Source organism: Nomascus leucogenys, chromosome 23 (genome assembly GCF_006542625.1).
Source record: "Nomascus leucogenys isolate Asia chromosome 23, Asia_NLE_v1, whole genome shotgun sequence".
NCBI classification, from domain to species: domain Eukaryota; kingdom Metazoa; phylum Chordata; class Mammalia; order Primates; family Hylobatidae; genus Nomascus; species Nomascus leucogenys.
The window spans coordinates 20601864-20624774 of record NC_044403.1 but is presented as its reverse complement, the minus strand read 5'-3'; the positions used below and the strand labels follow the sequence as shown (position 1 = coordinate 20624774).

General features: G+C 44.9%; 1 protein-coding gene across 1 annotated transcript; it reads left to right on the top strand.

Annotated features, from left to right (window-relative positions):
* Nucleotides 1-2192: 2192 nt before the first annotated feature.
* EMP1 (epithelial membrane protein 1) lies at nt 2193-22276 on the top strand. The gene is made up of 5 exons (XM_003265526.4): nt 2193-2397; nt 16970-17093; nt 18983-19079; nt 19185-19325; nt 20035-22276. The coding sequence occupies exons 2-5, from the start codon at nt 17016-17018 to the stop codon at nt 20205-20207; spliced, it is 489 nt and encodes a 162-aa protein (XP_003265574.1). The 5' UTR covers nt 2193-2397; nt 16970-17015; the 3' UTR covers nt 20208-22276.
* The last annotated feature ends 635 nt before the right edge of the window (nt 22277-22911 follow it).

Here is a 22911-nt window from a genome sequence, read left to right as displayed (position 1 = left end):
ATAGACTGAAGGATTCCTCTACTCAAGTACTTTAAGAAAAGTTCCTGATTTTTCCCCTTGTTAAGCCCGAGAAGGAGGTGGGAGGGAGAATGCCTCCCCTCTGCTATTCCTGGGCTCCAGGTTTCTCTTTAAGAAATGCAATCAGACCACATACTCCTCAGCATCTGAGAACACTTCCTCTGGAGTCCAGTTCTCCTTTCCAGGCAGCTGAGGGAAGAGAGACTTTAAAACTGGCAGAGGGCATCAGGGGTGAAAGGCAACCCTGAGAGTAGCAAAAAGCCAGGGAGAGAGGCCGATTCCAGCAGGGGAGACTGGCCCATCTGGAGTGCCAGCACATGCCTGGGGATTCCCAGGCCTCACCTGCAGACACCCTCCCCTCCCTGAGGGTTGGGATGCTCAGAGGTCACAGGGACTCTCAACCCGCTGCTGGGAGTGGCCCCTCTCAGACAGGCATTTTTATTATCAAATGAGCAATGAGAGAGGGGAGAGGTGAGGAACTCTATGAGAAACATGCAGTCTTTTATCACATCATCAGTTTTCAGTGAGAAAATCCAGATCTTCTTACTTTTACAGAGATAGAATTCAGTTCTCAGGGACTTGTGAAGATGCAGCATCATCAAATCATTGTGTGTGTGTGTGTGTGTGTGTGTGTGTGTACGTTTTCCTTATCATCCACCTTAGAAAATATTCTCTACATTCCCATGTTAAAATATTTTTTCCTAAAATCCATCCATCCACATGCCAACATCCTAAAGAAAGTAATGTAGGTTCACTGCAGAGGATTTGGAAAATACAGAATTGTGACCAGAACAAACTAAACTGCCCCCATAATTTTATCACCAAATTTGATCAACATTTTGGTGAATAGCCACCACCAGTCTGTTTTCTATCTTTTTAGGGAATATAAGTTCCAAGAGGCAGGGATGTCGTTCACTTCTGTGACTCAGTGCTCTGAATCAGTCCCAGTGAAGACTGACGTGCAGCCTGTATTGGCGGAATGAATAAATAAATACTACACACGCATATTTTGAATTGAAATAGGTTGTCAGGGTGCAGCAGAGAATAACAGAAATAGAATTGCTTGGATGTGTTGACTTAGATCCAAGCTACTACTGGTAACGTACTGTATCTCCTTGAATAAGTCACTTCACCTCTCTGGGCCTGAGCTGCTTCTTCAGTAAAATAATCCTTGTAGCTAAGATTTGTTGAGCACTCACTATGTACACTGCCGTAAGCCCTATATGTGTATTTCTCATCATAGCTCTATGAGTTATGTACCTGCCATCTCCATTTTATGCATGAGAAAATAGGCATGGAGAAGTTAAGTGGTTTGCCTAAAGTCACGCAGCAAATTTGTGGAGAGCTGGGTTTGAACTCAGGCATCTGGGCTTTTACTCTCTCCAGTGGACTACCTGGGCTGTGGGATGAGATGACTTCATAGGCCTCTCCCAGCTCCAGTGTTGAGATAGAGAGAGGAGTGGTACAGGGAGGTTGTCGGGATGATTATGCTACTGGCTAAGTTCAAGAAAGTCAATTGTGGAACAAGGTCCAGCTGATTATTACAGAGAGCAAAGTTCTTAACTAGAGGACTTCCTCCTGGAATGTGGAGAGTCCACACGGGCACTAGCAGAGCATAATGAAAGACCAGGAATTCTCTGCTGTTCATTCAGTGCTCCATCACTCAGAGGCAGGGCTGCAAGGGCTCCTGGTGTGTCCCCTTCGCCTTCAGGGCCTCCCTGTACGGCCACCCACAGGACAGTGCACCAGGGTCAGGCAGGGAAGTAAATAAAAAAAGGAATCTGATAATTCCTGACAGTGAGCAGCAGCTGATGCATTTAATGGGGGAGGAAGACTGGGAATCTCGCTTGATGATGACCTAGGACTTCAGTCAGCAGGACACTGGCCCCTTTCCTCCCCCTGCCAGGCTGAAACCTTGTGTTTTGCCTTATGTCCATGGTAACCAAGTCTCCTTTTTGGTGAGGAGGAATGGGCTTCAGTAAACAGATCTATTTGTGTGATCCTATTACTCATTTGAAGCAATGTCCCTCCTTTTTTCCACTGTGGTCTGTGTGTCTGAGTCAGAGAGAGCCTACAACAGGGTTCTTTGAATTGATGGCTCACTCCCAGCCACTCTTGACTGACTGCCAGCTTAGCAGGGCGTAGCTTACCAACAAATCTTTTTTTTTTTTTTTAAAGCCAGACTGATTCATAGAAACTCCTTTAAAACACGGTGAAAAGAAACCGCCCATTACACACCCCAGGACACCAGCAGAGGAAACTTATAACCTCGGGAGGCAGGTCCTTCCTCTCAGTGCGGTCGCATACTTCCAGAAGAGCGGACCAGGGCTGCTGCCAGCACCTGCCACTCAGAGCGCCTCTGTCGCTGGGACCCTTCAGGTAGGACAGCTCCCAACGCTGTGGGGACTCTCAGCAAAACTTCTCCTTCGTTTCCACGGCTCTGCTTCTTCTGACCTCATCTAAGCTTTGCTTTTTCTTTTTTCCTTCGCTATTTTCGTACGATCCTCTAAGAACCAAGTCCTTGAAACTTTTGGCTCAAAGTGGATACAGAGACAACTTTTTCCAGAAAGTTCAGAAAAGCATATTTTGAGGACGGAGTCTGGGGAAATCAGTGGGATGGAGCTAAAATCGTGCCTGGCAGTGACCGGGTTCTCGTTCTAGGATGTGGAGGGAGCAGGGACTTTGAAACAAACTGGGATAGGATACTGTTTATGGAGGTAACACCACACACCTTGGAATGACATCGGGAATTGGCCAGAAGTTTGTCACCTCCTCCGTTTTGATTCCCATTGCTTCAGGACTTCAATTGTTTCTCTGCTCGCTGGTTGTTGGTTGGGATTTTTTGGGTGGTGGTGGATAGATAACTGGTTTTCAGTTTATTTTTGACATTGCTTTTCCTGCCTGTTTGCTTCTCTATTCACTTCTGTTTAAATTTAAGTATTTTTTTCCTCCTCACAGGATGGGAAGAGGGGGATTGGTTTGTTTAAAGAAAACTGTTGGCTGGGCATGGTGGCTCATGCCTGTAATCCTAGCACTTTGGGAGGCTGAGGCGGGCGGATAACCTGAGGTCAGGAGTTCAAGACAAACCTGGCCAACATGGTGAAACCTTGTCTCTACTAAAATACAAAAATTAGCCAGGCATGATGGCAGGTGCCTGTAATTCCAGCTACTTGGTAGGCTGAGACGGGAGAATTGCTTGAATCCGGGAGATGGTGGTTGCAGTGAGCCGAGATTGCGTCACTGCACTCCAGCCTGGGCAGCTGAGTGAGACTCCGTCTCAAAAAAAAAAAAAAAAAAAAAAAGAAAGAAAGAAAAAGGAAAACTGTTAGAGAGAGAAAGAGAGGGAGGCAAATGGTGTTTCAAATGAAACGTGGGAGGGGTTCGTTTGGTCGAAGCAGGAGCTGATGAGGATTCCAGATGCCTTCTCTTGGCCAGATGTGGAGGGCGGGGGGAGGCAAAAGGGAAGCTGGGTTTGGAGAAGAGGGTGGGGCAGGAGAACTTCATCTGTGCCTGTTAAAAATTGTTGAGTGGCTTTGTGCTTTCACCCCAGAAAGAGCTGCCTTTCAGTGCCGAGGGAAAAGATGGCATACCAGAAACGATAAAAGAACTTTTAAAAGAAAGTGGATGTGGAATGTCTCTGCATGGAAGGCAGTGATTGTTTTGAAATGCTTATCTTTTCCCTCGTTCCTGAAATGTGATTGTATAAATGCAAACACTCATGCTAATCATGAAATCTGGAGGAATGAAGAAGGGTGCTTTTTCTTTTTTTTCTTTTTTTTTTTTTTTCGGTTAGCATTTTGGGTGAGTGTCTATCGAGGCGTGGCCCATTTCAACATAGACACTGGTATATTTTTTCCCCAAGTAAACAAGATGAGAATGACAGGATTCAGCTTGTCTGACAAAGTTAGGCTTTTCCTTTAGAAAGGCAGTACGCTGGGAGAGAAGATTTCAATGTAATCAGCCCTGTGTCGAGCAGGCAATGCTCCTTGTAAAACTGCCTGAAGGGGGATGATTGAGTAGGAATCAGGGCAACTTTTCAACATGAAGGGAACTCCTACATTTGCTTCAAATGTTTATTATTTCCACATTACATGGATGTGGATTAGAGAAGCCATTATTAAATCGATAGTGTTAATATCCTGTGAAAATTATACAAATCTCTTAGTTCTGTGCAGGTTAAAATAACCAGTCAGCACACGGAAAGCCCTGACAATGTTGGGAGTGTAAACCATCATGAATTACATTATTTGTGGTAACGTTTCACATGATACTGTAGCTTTATATAGGAGAAAATATGCTACATGTTACTACCTGGAGTTTGAAGACAGTTTAGAAAAATGCCGTTCTGATTCCTGCTCTCTGCTCTTCCTCCAAGAAGTAGTGAAAGAGTCTCTTAGCTGTGAGAGTTTTTCTGGATTTCAGCTTTGACAATACTGAAATGTGAGGGTTATTTACCTGCCCCCCCCCCCCCCCACCGCCACCTCCCACCCTCAGGGGCAGATCCAATTCCATCCAGACTCCGAAGAATGGGGCGGGGGCGGGGGCTGCAGGACATCCTGTCTGGCGCCCTGGTCAGAGGGCCCCCCACATTTACATTGTTTGTGGGTACTAAACTGTCTTGGGAATTGGCAAAAGGCCATCAAGAACCAACTCAGAGCAGATCACATCCTTAGAATGTGGCTCTCTCCCAGGACTGCTGGGCAGACCGCTGGGGAAAGGAAAGACATCCCTTCTGTGGATTGTGGAAAGGACTTACTGCGCCTTCCTCAGCCCTTCCTGCTTCCTCCAGAGACCAGATTAGGCCCATCAAGTTCCCAGCCTTGTCAGTGGGTTTCATGGAGACCCCTGCCCGGGAATGCAGACCCTCTTGGCTTGCTCTGGGAGGCTCTAGGGATTTCAGGTAGTGCCAGACCCACAGGGACTACTGGAGAGAGACACGTTGAAGACCGGGGAAAACTTGTGGATGAGGCAAGACTGCTTTTCTGTAGACTCTATGGAGCCTGGTGGGGCACATAACTGAAACGCAGACACAGGAAAGGGCAGGAGGCAAGTCAGTTCCATTTCATCCTTCATTTCGGTCACAGAATTCTAAATTTGGGAGGGATCTTGGATCTCATTCATTCTCCTACTGTATGCAGAAATCTAATTTTTACACCATCTTGAACAGATGGCCATCCTACAGATCTTAAAATTTCCAGATGCAGGGAGCTCAGAACCTCAGTGTGTACCTCCACATTCAATCCCCTTAGCAGGCCAGCTCTAATTTTATTAAAGTTCCTTAAATCAAGCAAAATCAGCTTCCTTATAACTTCCTGATTCTGCTGGCCTGAAACAACTCAGAAAATATCTATTCTGGTTTTGTTGTTGCTCCACCCAATGATTCTTATCCTCTAAACACTTAACGCCTATTTAATATTTAATGAATACAACTTGATGGATCTACATTGCATTATCTTTTCTTCTTCTTCTTTTTTTTTCTTTTTTTTGCCTAAGGCTCAGAAGGGCAGGGAGCATTTCTGAAGTTTGGAATTATGCACATAGTCAATCATACTCACGGGGTTTTTGATTTGGAGGTATTTAATTTTCTAAATGCATGAATATGGTTCCTTCTTTAACCTCCCACATGTATGTACATAGCTGCCTAACACAAAAGCTCAGGCCTATTTGGGACTCTCAGATGTACATACTCGGAGGGACACACCCAGTGTTGCTACCTACTAGGTCATGGTTAGATCAATCCAATACCAGGACACAGGCTTCTAGCTAGGCCTTTTGGGGATTGTCCCATAACTTGGTCCATAGTTCACGTAGCCCACACCTATACATTGTCACCACCCATCATAGTAATTATGGGAACAGGCTGCCCATCAAATGTAGCCTCCTTGTAATTGCTGGCCAGCAATCTGGGTATCAACCCCTTGAAAAGAGCTCTTAACCCCTAACCAGTGTAGAACGGGAATTTTCTCACCATAAGCTTCCCTTTTCTAATACTCTTCCCAGATCTGCCCAGGTGATCTTGAATTTCTGGACTCACTTGCTATTCAGTAATCAAGGAAGCCCAAATATGGTTCCAGTTAGGGGTTTACTTGAATCTTCAGCACCCAGCCCTGACATACACACGTCCTGAGACTACTCTTTGCAACACTTCAGTCCCTGGTGTCCTGCCTGGGTAAAACCATTTCCTTCAATTTACCTGGGAGATTCACTGATACTGAAGCAGAAAGATGAAAGCACAAACACCTGATTGCTGCTTCTGTCTCTTCCTTTTTAACAAAATGTTTGGGTCAAGGTTTTCTTTTGTGTTGTGGAGATGGCGTTTCCCTGGAACTGCAACGGACTCCTCTGCTGTTGGTGCCCTTGGTCTTATGTGGCTGTGACAGTTTTTCTATTTGCTGAGCCTGTTTCATGAATTGTTTCTTCAAACCGGGCAGTTAAACCAGAGAGCCCTTTCCGCACAGGTTGAAACCGTGGCAAGAATCCTGGAGCAGACGTAAGACAGCTGACTAGGAAGACAGAGGGGCAGTGGTGTTATCTTGACTCTGCCATGTAACCACAGGAGAGGCACTTGTCTTCTTGCTTTCGGAAGTTGAACTTGGTGGTTCTTTCAGACCCCTTATGGCTCTGAGATTCTAAGATTCAGCCAGGCATGGTAATCCTAGCTACTTGGGAGACTGAGGTGGGAGGATCACTTGAATCCAGGAGTTTGAGACCAGTCTGGGCAACATAGTGAGACCCTGTCTCTAAAAGAAGAATTTTAAAAAGCAGGGCGTGGTGGTGCATGCCTGTAGTCCCAGCTACTTGGGAAGCTGAGGCAGGAGAATTGATTCAGCCCAGGGCTTTGAGGCTGTAGTCAGCTATGATTGTACCATTGCACTCCAGCCTGGATGATGAAACAAGACCCTGTCTCAAAAAAGCAAAAACAAAACAAACAAACAAACAAAAACACCAAAAATAAAAACGAAAAACAAAAAAATTAAGATCCTACCATTTCTATTTTGAGAAATCCCGTGGGCTGACGCTAGCAGCTAGTTTAATCCGTAAAAATTGATAGAAAAGTGAAACAGGGCAACGCGTGGCATTGAAATGGGCATTTTGCAGAGGATTCTCGTCTCCTAGGTGCCTTGAGGACCCACGGAGCCTCCTCTGCCCCATCCACTCACAGATTCTTTAGGCGTGGTGTCCCCGGACTTACTCTCAGCCATGAGCATTCACTTGGCACTAGGAATAAAAGAAAGAGGTTTGAGTAATTAAACGTAAAGGGTGGCAGCTCAGATGAGGAGGGCAGGCTGAGTCTGCGAAGACATTGACAACAGCAAAGCATTCGCCAGGAACAGAATCAGGCTCAGGGAGAAACTGAGCTGGCCCTGGGAAAGAAACTCCACCCTCTTCTCGAGGAGGGAGACCCTGCAGCATGAGGGTGTGGTGTACAGGTGTGGACAGGAGCCAATGAGGAACAATTTGAGAGGAGGAAGGGGAAGGCGCAACTAGGACAGGAGGGAGGGAGGGAGAGCAAGTGGTACGCTGTTTCCCAGGCCTGTGTGTTGAGGGAGGAGGCAGGCAGAAAGACCTAGAAGTGGGAGAAAAAGCTAAGTGGATAGAGAAAGACAGAAAGGGAGCAAAAGAGCAAGGGAGAAGTGATGAGGATGTTTCCCCTCCCATCCTTCCGCTCTTATTTGGGGCCCACCCACCCTCGATGTTTCAGGACACTCCTTCGGTCAAAATTCGATTCTTTGTCCCCTGTGAAGAATCTTCAGTCGCATTGGCTACCTCTTGTTTTTTCAGGATAGTTGACACCTCTTTGGTATCATTTTAGTTTCCATTACGTGTGCCCACCAGGCTGGAACCTCTTCAATGTTTCTCCTCTTCCAGGTCACATCAGAGCTGAGAGCAAAACGGGGTCCTTGATCCTTAGACTTCTCGTTTCAAAGAATCAAAGACAATTCCCCAGGACGCTGGAGAAGGGGAGTTGGAGAGAGGTTTGCAACCCTGAAACAACTAGTCTGGGCCAAGCCAGTGTGTTCACATTGATCTCAGAGAAAGTTCTGAAGCTGAGACCTGGAGCTTCCCTTTACTGAAAGGTAGACTCCATGTCTGGGTGGGGTGGGGACTCCTGTGCTGAGGGTTAGAAGGTTGCTCGGAGTTTGCAGGGGGATCTGGTTCGGGCCTGTGGTGGCCAGGCAGGCTGGCTCTGCCGGGTGGGCCTTCTCAGCAAAACGACAGAGAGAAGCAGTGGCCTCTGAAGACCTTGTGTTTTTACAATTGGCACAGTTTTAAGGGGTATATGCTGACTTTCTGATTAACTCAGAGAGGGTAGGAGGAAAAGAGAGAACAGTAGATCTGGTAGAAGTTCTAGAACTTCCACCAAACCCTAAGGCAAGAGACAGGAGAGAAAATCATGCCAGGTGGAAGAGCCCTGCCTGGAAGGTGCGAAATGGCTTCAGTTCTGATTCGATTCCATTTCTCCTTTGGGGACGTGCATTTCCTTCTTATCAAGGGGTTGGACTGAATGACCTCAATGCCTCTCAACCTCTAAGGAACGAATTGAAATGAAGCCCTGAGCCCACCTGATGGGTCTGGGGTGTCTCTAGGTGAGGGGCCTCCCCTCCCAGATTGCCGCCGCCTTCCAGGAGGCTGCAGCTTTGCTGGTTGAAGCAAGTTGCCGCCATCTACTGTTGGTCCCACCCAAGCGCCGCTGGGGCCGGGCCACACCTAGGTTTTCTTCCCAAACCCCTAGTTATTATCTTGGCAACCTCTCCCTTAAAGACATTCTGGCAGCCAGAACACTCCTTTGTCAAAAGCAGAAGGCAACTCACGCTTCCGTCCTCGCCCAGGGAACATCGCCCGATCCCTTGACCAGCTGCAGTCTGGGGGAGTGGGCTGGGCCCCAACTTCACAGCCCAGATCTGGCCTCAGTCTTTGCAGATGTTGCCCAGATCCACCCCTCCCCTGGACACAAAGGAGGACAAGCGGAAATAAGAGAGAGAGGTTATTCTCCTCGGGAGCATTTGCAAAAACAATATTCATGCCGCTTGTTTGCTTTTAGCATAATTGTTAGCCCTCAGGCTCTGCCAGAGAAGCATAAAGCCCATTTCCCTGGCCCGAGCCCCTCATTTTACACAGAGGAAGAGACCAACCAACCAGGAACTGTGTGGCCCCCGCTCTGTGCCTGGCACAGGCCTTCAGCCCTCATGCTGATCCTGTGAGGTCTACAGGTCACAGTTCAGAGGTGGTGGAGCCAGGATTGGAGCTGAGAAGCCCTGCTCTGTGCTACTTTGAACTCTGTGCCTGTGGGAGCCACTGACCAGAGAGGTTATGTGATTTTTCCAAAGTCAGAAGTTGGTCAGAGGCAGATTTATTACAAGAATCTGGTTCTCCAATAGGTTCTCTCTCTCTCATACAGTGTGCTTGCCCCACTCCCAACCCACACCTTGGTTCCTCACCCCTAACTATGTGAGACTCTGTGCTAGTCTACACAGCACCAGACCAACACGACTTGCTGTATAATAACCCCCATTTATAATCGCCTGCATTTGGGAGATGAAAAAGATCATTGTTTTCCCTGCAGCATGTAGATCCCTATTACTTTTGCTGCTTGATTGACGATGTTTCTCCTGGTCGTAAAAACTTCCCTGTATTTTCCAACATCAAGTCCTACCTGAGGTTCCTTCCTTCCACACCAAACATAGGCTATGCAGAGGCCGGAGGAAATGGCCCTTGAGAATCCTTTTTCTCCCCATGTTTCCCACAGAGAAATTAATACCCTGCTTTCCCACCCCTGCATAAAAACAATATTCAGAATGGAAAAGTACACTTGATATAAAACAACAATAACAATGGCCAGAGAGGCTCATCCAAGGTCTCATCCACTCAGCCTGCCTTTAATCCCAGTCTTTTCCTCCTCCAGACACATCCTCTCTGGCTGCCCCCAGAAGGGAGTGCTTCCTTTTCTGCTTTTGTGTTACATGCGCATCCATTTTGCCAACCAAATGATCCTTCATGGGAAACAAACACATCAAAACCAAACCAAGAAAAGCAAAATGCTCCCGACTTGCGCAGAGGACAGAAAGGCTTTCGTGCCACCCTGAGCGGTGTCCTTAGGAAGGAGAGGCAGCTGCGGAGTTTAGGTGTCACGCTGAGGAAGATGGTGTGGGGTCGTCTGACTCATGGGGGTCAGTTGACCAGAAGTGGCTACGCCTCTCTCTCTCCTCGTGCTTTGGAGGAAGCACCACGTCTTTGGTCAGATGCCGTGAGAAAGCTTTCTCCAAAGTTTACAGTTATCCAGAAAGAGATCAGAATTTCACTGTCAGAAAAACATTGGCCAACAAAAAGACAGGGAGTGTCTAGCAGTAATCTCAGGACTCTGTTATGACTTGACTGAGATTTTGAGATCTCAGATGAGGGCCTCTGGTGAATCTTCTGATAACCTGGTAGTTCTGCTGTGAAGACAACCATGCTAGAAAGAGGAAGAATTAGTCTAGTCGGGTAATCTCACCGGCAGAATTGAAAGTCATGGTGGTCATTGCCAAGAGCACACTCGGACATATTGTCAGAAAAATCTTTCTAATCAGGGAGGGGATCCTGGTAGGTAGTGAGCTCTCCATGACTGGAGGAGGTTAAGCATGATTTAGATAGTTCTTTGGTCAGATTTGTAGATGACTTTCTTGAATTGAAAAGGAATTTTAAAGACCTCCCTCTCAGTCCTGACATTCTATAATTCAAAGAAGTAGAGAGAAAAGTTAAATCTGCAGACAAACTAGTGTTTAGAAATTTAAGACATTTTCTTTGCATTCACTTATTTCCTCTTGAACAAAAGGCAACACACACATATATACCCTTGTATATTCAAATGCACTCAGGAAACAGTCACATATTTACATAGGTATTTATATAGAAATATATAACAAAGTTTGCATACAATAAGATGCTCAATACATAGTTGTAGTAAAGTATTAAACAATTTCTGAAAAATAATAAAGGACTCAAGTCTATGTATGTTAAAAAAAGGAAATATTTTCCCTCTATAATTCTGTGTTCAGTCATTTTTGACATTGATTATTTTTCCATGGAGAAGAAAATATGGCCATCCTTAATTCATTTATTTGTTCATTGAACAGATATTTATTTGGTACCTGTCATAGGCAAGACTCTCCCTTCAGGGACTTAAAATCTTAGGGCTGTCATTAGTGGTTTTAATAAAAAGCTATGCGAGGGCAATAGAAGAAGAGAGAAAAGAAAACTGCTCCTAACCTATGGATCTGGGAAGGCTTTTTGGAAGAAGTAGGATTTTAGCTTGGTTGAAAAGAATTTGATAGACTGTCACTGAAAGAAGAATACAAAAGCAGGGCTTTTATTTTTGGAAATCCAAGTCCTGGGATTGCAAGGGCTGGCTTGAGGTGCTTGGAGCCTCTTTCCTGGTGATTGGTGGTGGTTAGCGGTAGGGGTTTGGAGGTTCTTGAGCAGGGGAGTGCCATGGTCAGATAACCCAGTAGCAGGGTAGAAGATATGTTAGAGGGGAGGCGTTCAGAGACAGGGTCATGGGTGAGGCTGATGCCATGGTCAGGCTAGGACCTGAACTGGACAATGGCAATGGGAATGGAACATAAGGAAGGATGTGAGACAAGTAATGGAGGTAGAAACTCAGGGTAGGACTGTGAGGTTTTGGGCAACAAAAGTGGAATGAGGGGAAGGGAAGATAGGACATTTGGCAGTGGTCATTACTGCTCTCTTCTCCCCAGAAAAATCCTGGTCTTTCTTAAGCTGCCAGGGAAATGCCAGCCAAATCCATCCCCTGCTTCTCAGAAAGCTCTCTCGTGCTCTTTTGTAGAGAAGGTCTCCATGATGCCTTTCATTCTGGGAGAATCTCACCCACTCTCAAATGAGTCATGGAAATTTGAGCCCTGAGGGCCTACCCCAGTGTTTGCATCGTCTTTAGCCCCTGATTTCTGAGCATGCTCCCCTCCCACCCCTCGGCTAAGGCTAATTCTTCAGTGACTCAAGCCCCAGGATTTTGACCACTTCCTTCACTGGAGAAGTGGGTTTTTGGTTGCTCTATTCTATTGTATTGCTCCCAGTTATTGTGTTTTAGGCCACTCTTAAAGAATTGCTGCTGCCTCCAGGCCCCATGGCAGTTCAATAGACACACAGACTTCTGGACAGGAAGAAGTTATCTGACTCCTAGCTTAGCAATCACGGAGCCAAATTATGCACCTCTAAACTTCCCTCTGTTCCTTAGAAGTCAATTATTCTCAAAGTCTCTGCAGATTTAGTTACCCACTAGAAAAGGAAAAGCTCCCATGGGGGCCTGAGTAATTTCTCACTGGTCAGAGAACCCTAAAAGTGTTAGGCTGCCTGAACAAAGGCAACAAGGCAAAGTATGGCAGTCTCAGAGCTGTGTTCCTTTGATTCTTTAATTTGTGTGTGTGTGTGTGTCTGTGTGTGTGTGTGTAAGAGGGAGGCAAGAAGCCAATAAAGATTTAAATGGATGGAGATAACTTGAGAGGTTTGGTTATCCCTCTTTCCCTTCCCTCATGTCTCATATTAGTTAGTCCTTTAGAGCTATAGTCACGAGCAATTTTAATCCTCAGGGTTCCATTTAATTTAATTTATTTTATTTTGAGACAGAGTCTTGCTCTGTTGCCCAGGCTGGAGTGCAATGGAGCGATCTCGGCTCCTTGCAACCTCTGCCTCCCTGGTTCAAGCGATTCTCCTGCCTCAGCCTCCCCAGTAGCTGGGACTACAGGTGTGCGCCACCACGCCCGGCTAGTTTCTTGTAGTTTTAGTAGATACTAGGTTTCACCATGTTAGCCAGGATGGTCTCAAACTCCCTCAGGGTTATTTCTACTAACTATAGCTATATTAGCTATTCTGTTGGCTGAGAACTTTATCTGAATACTGAATGGTCGGTGTTCATGAGGTTTGCATTAGAGCTAGGAGCACGAAGACACCTCTGCTGTAGTGTGGTCTGGGCAATGCAGAAAGAAAAGGAGGAACAGTGGTCAGAAACGAAAGATGGTGGTTGGAGGGAGGGAACTGCAAGCCTGTCCATTAGGGCAGAAAGAAGAACAGAAAAGGGATATCAGAGACCCGTGTGTGGCTCTGAGGTGCTGATCCCCATTTCTCTTCACAATACTTCTCTCCAGAGTCAACATACATGGCTCCTATACCTTCCTCAGTTTCCCACCCAGCCCCTAACTGCCCCTGTGCCACGTCTGTTAGGTAGGTGAGGCTTAAGAAGGAGATCATCCTCCACTCACAGTGGTGGGTACAGAAATGTGTTCCTGGTATCCACATAGAAGTCAGTGGATGGCCTGTTCTTTAAAAATGCAATGAATTGATAAGCTCTGCTGGCCTAGGTCTGGGAGTCTAAGCACCACAAATGAACACTGTTATGAGCGTTCCCCTACAACTTTGGAACTGCCCAGTGCACCAAATGCTCTGCGAAAAGCGGGTCTTGCTTCAAAGTGTTCAGAATTGCAATGCTGTGATTGTGTGCATCTTGGTTTGCGCTGCCTCACTAGGACTAGGGGTATGCTTTCCACTGGAGAGTGTCACCCATAGCATTTTAGAGAGGGCTGAGGGAGAAGTCTACTATTGTTTTAGTGAAACGCACTGCTAAGAAATAAGCAGTAGCCACCAATACTTCCAATGGTATAAATTCTCATAAATGGTATTTTTTTCAGTGCCTTTGTATGAAGCAAGATTCACAATGGGGCAGGGAATGAATCTCCCCACAAGCTACCTTGCAAGTAATGGGTGGGTAGAAGTTTCAGGAACAGGGGTTCTTCTGTTATTCTACTTTGCTATTTGATAGATGCCCAGATATTTACCCATTAGGTACCACTAATGGCTTTTTCATAAAGACCTCAATGATCGCCTCCTCCCAGACTGAGGGTTTCCCTGGGGGCAGGAGGTATCTATCACACTGTAAAGACTGGGTAACTAGGGATGATTCAGCCCAGAAACTCAAGAAGATAATTAATTCTGTTTTCACCTGTGTTGGGGGAAGGCCATTGAAAATAATGGAAGCCCCTCTAAACTGACAGTGAATGATATTAGTAAAACCTGACAAATAATGGGCCGGTGAAAAGATGGAGAAGTTGTAGCTTAAGCTAAACAGCCCTTCCTTCTGACTGGATACAGCAGCTAAAAGCAGAGAGAACTGTGTTTTTGCACAAGACCACTTGCTAACTCAAGACATTTTGCTTCTTTCCGTGGTGAAAAGACAGGAAGGGTACAATCACAAAAATCTAAGATGAAAGAGAGTCACTCTTTTGCTTGATTCTCACATCCATTCTTCCAGCCTGCAATGGGCAGGGCATATGGTCAGGTGGATCCAGGGGCCAGGCACTCGCACACACCACCAGGGCTGTGATGCATGGGCCCAGGTAGAGGTGCCGTGGGAGGGGTCATTGAGACAGAGCGTGAGCTGGGCAGAGGAAATCAGACTTGACTTTAGGGGTTACAGAGCAACCCAAGGAGACAAAATGCTGCTGAATTCCCAACAGCCTATCAGGGAGGGAATGTTTTCTGTGACTCATTTAAGTGGCCTCACTTGGTGGATTATATTCTGTTATTGGCCCCTCCAGCCCTTCCCACTTTTAAGAAGAGGATGTTTGTAAATTAGAAGTAACAGGGACAAGAAAGTCATTTGAAGAGCCCAGGGAGGATTAAACATAAGTATTCGTTATGTAATATTTGTAATTCCCTGCAATCAGCCTGTTCCTTTCCCCCATAGGGGGCAAGGAAATCAGGATCCGGTGAGGTGTGAATGTTGGGGGGTATGAGGAAGTTGGGCTGAGAAAGTGAACTTTCTCCTGGTCTTTCCTGAGGGTGTGCTCTTAGGTCTCCCTCCCCTTTAAGGGGCAAGGGTTAGACAAATGACAATTTTTGAGGACCGAAAGGATTTTATACACCTGCCTCGTGAACTAGACAGCAGGTATCTTATAACTTGCACTTAACATGGGGCAGCCTAGTGATTGGGTAACTGGGTTGAGCTGGCAACAGCTACCCAGCTTCACTTATGAATAATAGTAATAATAATAACCACAGCTAAAGCAACCCCATTATTAGTAGCTGCCATGTGCCAGACACTAGGTGTTTTACATAAACAATTTGAATTCTCCTCACATTTCCCTTTGCAATTGACACTGCGACTTCCACTTTCTAAATGAGGAAACAGATGAGCGGTCAAATAACTGGATATGATTCTAATTCAACCTCTGTCTGATTCAAAAAACTCTTTTCACTGTGCATTTAAGTCAAGCAGAAAATTGGGGAGGTGTGCTAGAACCTGAGAAAAGCAAAAATGAATTTGAATGTGTGGGGAGATTATTAATAGCAGACATGAAAGCTCCAACCTCTCCCCTGAAGAGGCAGGATAAACGTCATGATTTTTGCATTCACAGTTAAATTGGACACATTCCTAAAAAACAGCCTGGGTTGGAAGGAAGTGGCCAGATTGGGAAGGGGCTGTTGGAAAGGGTCAGGGAGAATGGTGGAAGCCAGTGTCTGCCTCTCATTCCTTGCTTGCAGAGAGCAAGGCACCCTGATGTATATTAGATCATTCTAGATTTTCGGTTGCCTGATAAAGTGAGAGGAGATAAAAAACACGTGAAGTGTTGGAATTATAATATCAGTGCTCTCTAATAAATACCTGATGCGGCATGAAAGTGGCTCAAGCACATTCAAAGCATCAATTAAATTAGGTGGAGTGAGAGAGGGCAGTGGAACAATTGCAGGATGCGCCTAGCCATCTCCTCCCTTGGTTGGGGCATCCACACATCCATTCTGCCTAGGGTGTGAATAACCTCAAGCCCTTTCCTTTTGATGTCCCTCTCAGCCTGCACTGCTTTGTGACAGTCTTAGACATGACAAAGCTCTCCTTCTGTAGCTGACATAAATCAGAATAGCCTCCCCCATGTGTATCCTTCACACTTCCTTCATTTCCTAGGCTTTATGATCAATGAGCTCCCTTCTCTCCTGCTATTATGGCTGAAAGCTTTTGTTTATCTGTGCACATTCTTAATCGATATTAGTTCCCAATCCTCCCACCCTGTGATTTATGCATTTGCCTGTCTTCTGTATTAAGTCCTGAAGGATTGGAATTTGGGTAAATGTCATGTACAAGGAGAAGGCACATTTGGTGGTATCTCAAGTTGCATTACTTTTAAAGCCCCCAGAACCATCACACTGAGCTGTGGAAAATATGACTCTCTGCCCAGACCAATGGCAGGCTTCCTGCCATGAGGCACACAGAGCCCAAAGGCTCAGGTGTAGTAATACTAGTCTGAAATGCTCAGTCAGAGGGTGACCAGACTATTAAACTGTAATTAGGTTGTTATAATTACTGAAAACCAAACAGCATTATAATAATAGAATTGTGTCTCTCACATTTTATATCTCGCCTGGGATCAAATTAGTAGCCTATTCAGTATATGGGCATTGAGTAATAGCTGCTATTCTTCAGAAGGTATTTACTTCTATTAAAAGTGCTGGGTGAGCAATTTGATGAAAGCATGGACATTCTCCTAGTGGAAAATGGACATTTGTATGACATTGTTGCACAGAGACCTGGAAATTATAAAGGCCTACTTCTTTGAAAATCAAAGTCCTATTTTTAACCTCTAAAACACAAACAAAATAAAATATGAACAGTTATCATAAAATGTTCTTGTTCCTTTTTTGAAATAGAATGTATTAGAGAAATGAGTATGTAAATACCCAAGAAGAAACCAAATTCTGTTTCCATGTAGGTATGTATAACTGGATGAACAGGCATTTAGGCAAATCAGAACTAGGTTACAGGGGTGTTTTCAGGAATTTATGATTAGATTGTGGTGGTTTTTAGTGCAGCTCTTCCTCATGTTAGCAGATAGCCCACACGTGTGGGAAAGCTGAGTCGTCTTATTGAATCTGACAGTAACCGTTTTTGTCCCTTTCTTTTTCTTTTCAGAACTCTCTTTGCTCACGAGTTACCAAAAAAAAAAAAAAGAGGCAAGATGTTGGTATTGCTGGCTGGTATCTTTGTGGTCCACATCGCTACTGTTATTATGCTATTTGTTAGCACGATTGCCAATGTGAGTAATGTTCTTTTGTTCATTCATTCATTGAGAAATCATTCGAATATTTACATCAAGTGCACAAAAGAAGTTTAAACCACAGCCCTTGCCCTTCATGAACTTACAGCTCAGTTGTGGGAAAACAAAATAAACACGCGCTTGCTCTTCAAACAATTAATAACAAGAGGATAAAAGTGAATGTCCACAGGGGTGGTCCTGCCAGAGCTGTAGGTGGTGAAGGGCTGGAGGATCTAGTGCAGCTTCTTCGGTCTCTAGAAGAGCCTTCCCAGCAGCAGGGGTGAGTGGAGCTTGAGGTGAACCTGGAGGACTGGTAGATGGCTGAGGTTTCTCTTAGTGAAAGAGGGAAGGTGGAAGGATCATAGGGATGCATTCAGGAGGGAGCGCTAGCAAAGGAGCACATGTAGGAAGGACAAGCTTTGGTCAGAGGATAAGGAGGACACACACCTATGTGGCTGGAGCCGAACTTCCCCTCCTTCTGAGAAGCTTGATTAGAAGGATAGATGGGAAGAAGAGGATGCCAGACTGACGAATTCAAATTTTGAGCAAAGAGTAGCATGTGAAAGTGGAGTTTTGCAAGATTAACCCAGTGCCACTGAATTAACTAACTCAGACAAAACAACAAAAAAATGGAGGTAGTGTCTTTTCTCTCTGAACCCCGGGCTACTCTGACCTCTAGTGGTGGCTTATAGCGCCCAATTTGCTTTTACTTGTGCTTTTCTCAGAAAAAAGCCAGCTCCTTGGACCTAAAAACCAAGGCCACCGATCACTAGGCAGGCAAACCATGGTTTCAGAATCTGTTTAGGTCCCTATCACAGTTAAAGTACAAGTGAGTTTTAAAGTTCAGATAGAAGAGCTTTGCAAACATTAGTGGGTGTGATCATAAGCAAGGCTAATTAAGAATGACTGTGATAAGACAACCCCCGCCCATGTGACCTCTTCATTTTGTAATTTAGCCATTCTATATGTCAACTCCTATATCTATCCAGATAAATCTGATAAGCTTCTTCAAAGTGTATTAATGAGCACCAAAGTGCTGCGTATCTGTGAATTACCAGCCCCTAATATAAGGCTAGGCACACAGTTGTTTACTGAATGAAGAGCAGGGATTGGCGTAGGTGATTGCATGTTCCCGGCCCTGCCTTTCCAGTGTGTGCATTTGTGTGTGTGTAGACAGGACCCTGCACTTGTTTTCTATTCCAGAAGGATAATTCCTTTTCTTGGGCCAGGCAGGAAGGGATGGCGGCACCATGATCAGTCTGGGGGAATCCATTCAGATCACCCTTCAGCTTTTAGTAGGCCCTACAGGAAAGCACTTGCTGTAGTATTTTACTATCAAATTACTTTGCATGTTGTGACAGTCAAGTTTGATCCTTCTGTTTAGATGAAAGTGGCTTATTAACCACTAGATTCATTGTTATTTTCCCGGTAGGTCTTATGTTTCTTAATTGTTTCCAGTTGGACATTTCACTTTTTTTCCTGGTTAACCAGGGACTTAAAGGAAACAATCTTGTTAGAGTATATGAATTGCACATACCTAAGCCAGTTTCCTCATCCTGGACTTCTGTTTTTCAGAACCTTGGAATTTTAAACCACTGTGGTTGAGTTACTTCCATTTTTTTTTAAGTCATGAAGAATGTGGAGCCCAAAGAGGGCTAGGTGATTTCTTTCTGGGTTTCACATTCTTCTGTCTCTTTTCTCTCGGCAACTTTGTGAACTTCAGTTTTAATCGGACCTTATTTCCACCCACAGATAAGCTGCATAGCCATAGTTATGGCTAAATAGAATGTCTTTATTAAAATTTGATCCCGATGCAAGCTGATTTGTTATTTTCTTTTTAAATCAGAGGGCCAGCTTTCAATCAACATTTTCTTTCCTTCTGGTTTCAGGTCTGGATGGTTTCCAATACAGGACTTGCATCAGTAGGTCTTTGGAAAAACTGTACCAACAACAGCTGCACTGACAGCCTGTCATATGCCGGTGAAGGTATATATAAAGATATTGACCCAGTGCTGACAGTAGGTGTGGTCAGGGAATGTTCAGCCCCTGGAGTGACCTCATGCCCTTGTTCTCCTCGCCCTGTGTCTACAGATGCCCTGAAGACAGTGCAGGCCTTCATGATTCTCTCTATCATCTTCTCTGTCATCTCCCTCCTGGTCTTCGTGTTCCAGCTCTTCACCATGGAGAAGGGAAACCGGTTCTTCCTCTCAGGGGCCACCAAGCTGGTGTGCTGTGAGTATCTCATGGGTAGACTCCAGTTTACACTTTTAAGTCCATCTTACCATAGGTGTTTCTGGCAACTGGAACAGATTAGCACATGGTTCAGTGAAACTTCCTTGTGCAATTTTCTCCTCTGGTTATTTGTTCTTTCTTGGAGAACTTTGAATTGCTGCTTGGGTTAAGAACCCTCATCTGCTTCATTGTTCAAAACCAGTGCTCCTGGGTAGCTACCAAGTGGCAGCACATATCTGTCAGCAGCACGTGTGTACAAGACACCTGAAGAAGGCAGAAAGGTAGGAGTTCTCAGAAAGATGAAACCACTGCCACAATGCGCACAATTATTGTGATTCTGATTCAATTGTCGTTCTTCCCCAATATACTCGGTTTGGTGGAAGGACATGCTCTTTTGCATCCCTGAATAGCTTTCCTAGACCCACGAGGGCCAGACAGGACAGCTGGGTGGTAGGCATGAGGTTCTGTGTTTTACATCACACTATGGCCACACAAACCAGTGCAGATATGAGAGCCCAGACACCTCTAATTTATCAACATATCATCGATGTTGGCCCAGGGGACAGCCATCAGAACTGTTGAGGGACAAACAACCAGAGTTCATTTTCCTATTGCTAATGAGGTAAATAGGATCTTTGTAATATTAGAAAAACTTTTTCTCAATTTTAATATAAGAAAACACACCGACACATCTCCTTTTCCCCTGCAGGGCTGTGCATTCTGGTGGGGGTGTCCATCTACACTAATCGTTATGCGAATTGCAGTGCATTCAGCCAGTCGGAGTCAGAGTGTCACCACGGCTATTCCTACATCCTGGCCTGGATCTGCTTCTGCTTCAGCTTCATCATCGGCATTCTCTATCTGGTCCTGAGAAAGAAATAAGGCTGGACGAATTCATGGGGATCTAGGGGGTGGGGAGGAGGAAGCCGTTGAATCTGGGAGGGAAGTGGAGATTGCTGTACAGGAAAAACCAAGATAGGGAGGGGGGAGGGGAAAGGAAAGGGGGGAGGTCAAATCCCAAACCATTACTGAGGAGACTTTTTACTGCCAAGCCCCTGCCCGGGGGAGAAAGTACTTGGCTAGTACTCTGATGCTCCCTTGATGGGGGCCAGAGAGCCTCCCTGCAGCCACCAGACTTGGCCTCCAGCTGTTCTCAGTGACACACACTGTCTGGGGCCCCATCAGCTGCCACACCACCAGCCCCACTTCTGGGTCATGCACTGAAGTCCATAGACCTACTGCACTGAGTTAAAATAGCGGTACAAGTTCTGGCAAGAGCAGATACTGTCTTTGTGCTGAATACGCTAAGCCCGGAAGCCATCCTGCCCTTCTGACCCAAAGCAAAACATCACATTCCAGTCTGAAGTGCCTACTGGGGGGCTTTGGCCTGCGAGCCATTGTCCCTCTTTGGAACAGATATTTAGCTCTGTGGAATTCAGTGACAAAATGGGAGGAGGAGAGAGAGTTTGTAAGGTCAGGCTGGTGGGTTAGCTAAACCAAGAAGGAGACCTTTTCACAATGGAAAACCTGGGGCCAGTCCAGACCTCACGCATGGCTGTCCCTCATGGAGACCTCATGCCATGGTCTTTGCTAGGCCTCTCGCTGAAAGCCAAGACAGCTCTTCTGGAGTTTCACTAAAGTCACTAGTGAACCATTCGGTGGTGAAAGTACCACACAAACTATGGGATCCAAGGGGCAGTCTTGCAACAGTGCCATGTTAGGGTCATGTTTTTAGGGTTCCCCTCAATGCAGTCAATGTTTCTTTTAAGTATACAACAGGAGAGAGATGGACATGGCTCCTTGTAGCACAATCCTATTACTCTTCCTCTAACATTTTTGAGGAAGTTTTGTCTAATTATCAATAGTGAGGATCAGGGCTCCTAGGCTCAGTGGTAGCTCTGGCTTAGACACCATCTGGAGTGATCACCTCTTGGGGACCCTGCCTATCCCACTTCACAGGTGAGGCATGGCAATTCTGGAAGCTGATTAAAACACACGTAAACCAAAACCAAACAACAGGCCCTTGGGTGAAAGGTGCTATATAATTGTGAAGTATTAAGCATACCATATTTCAGCCATGATATGAACAGAGTGCCTGCATTCCCAGGAAAATAAGAAAATCCCATGAGATAAATAAAAACATAGGTGATGGGTAGATCTTTTCTTTAAAATAAAAAAGCAAAAACTCTTGTGGTATCTAGTCAGATGGTAGACGAGCTGTCTGCTGCCGCAGGAGCACCTCTATATAGGAGTTAGAAGTAATATGTTATTCCTGGTTAAGCAGGCATTGCTTTGCCCTGGAGCAGCTATTTTAAGCCATCTCAGATTCTGTCTAAAGGGGTTTTTTGGGAAGACGTTTTCTTTATCGCCCTGAGAAGATCAACCCCAGTGAGAATCTGAGACATCTTGCCTACTTTTCTTTATTAGCTTTCTCCTCATCCATTTCTTTTATACCTTTCCTTTTTGGGGAGTTGTTATGCCATGATTTCTGGTATTTATGTAAAAGGATTATTACTAATTCTATTTCTCTATGTTTATTCTGGTTAAGGAAATGTTGAGGGCAAGCCACCAAATTACTTGGGCTGAGGTTAGAGAGATTGGCGAGCAAAAACTGTGGGAAGATGAACTTTGTCATTATGATTTCATTATCACATGATTATAGAAGGCTGTCTTAGTGCAGAAACTTACTTACATATCAGACATATCCAAAGGAAATACTCACATTTTGTTAAGAAGTTGAACTATGACTGGAATAAACTATGTATTCCCTTATCTTTTACTTTTTTTCTGTGACATTTATGTCTCATGTAATTTGCATTACTTTGGTGGATTGTTCTAGTACTGTATTGGGCTTCTTCATTAATAGATTATTTCATATACTATAATTGTAAATATTTTGATACAAATGTTTATAACTCTAGGGATATAAAAACAGATTCTGATTCCCTTCATTGTGTGAATGTTTTTTTTTTCTAAAAAAAATGTGGAGAAATATGGATAATTGTGACATTTATCCCTCATTAAGCTGCCTATCAGTTTGATTTGGACAACCTGACATTTATATGAGACATTAAGCTACTTTCTGGTAATATACTAGGCATTTCTGCAATAGCTTTTTCAGGCAACTGAATATTATTAAGCATAGTTTTATCTTGCTTTAATTAAACCTCTTAGGCAAAAAATGGAACTTCATAAGCTAATACATTAGAAAGGGGTTATGATTTTAAATCAGAAATGCTTGTGGCATTAAGAAATGAGGCACTTGTGAAGTTTCTTTGAAATAGCCAGCTCCTCTAATGTGTCTTCAGAATATAAAGTGATTCACAAAGGCATGCATCACACCTATTTGTAGCAGCCCATTCATTACATAAACCAGGGCATACCTGTGTGGGCTCTGTGAGTGAAGGGAGGCGTCACTACTTTCCATGAGCAGTAAGGACTGGATAAAGACTGCATATCCTTGTGTCATGTCAGCACCAATACAATAAGGAGGGTTTTAACGCGGAGCAGGCAATCTTCCAGCCCCTTCTGGTCTTGGATGAAATAGTTGCACAGAGTAATGCACCAAAAATACACAATGGAGGCT

Coding starts and splice junctions, on each gene's coding strand:
- EMP1 (XM_003265526.4), top strand. CDS start 17,016: ATGTTGGTATTGCTGGCTGGTATCTTTGTGGTCCACATCGCTACTGTT. Junction 17,094..18,982: donor TTGTTAGCACGATTGCCAAT/GTGAGTAATGTT, acceptor TTCTGGTTTCAG/GTCTGGATGGTTTCCAATAC. Junction 19,326..20,034: donor GGCCACCAAGCTGGTGTGCT/GTGAGTATCTCA, acceptor TTTCCCCTGCAG/GGCTGTGCATTCTGGTGGGG.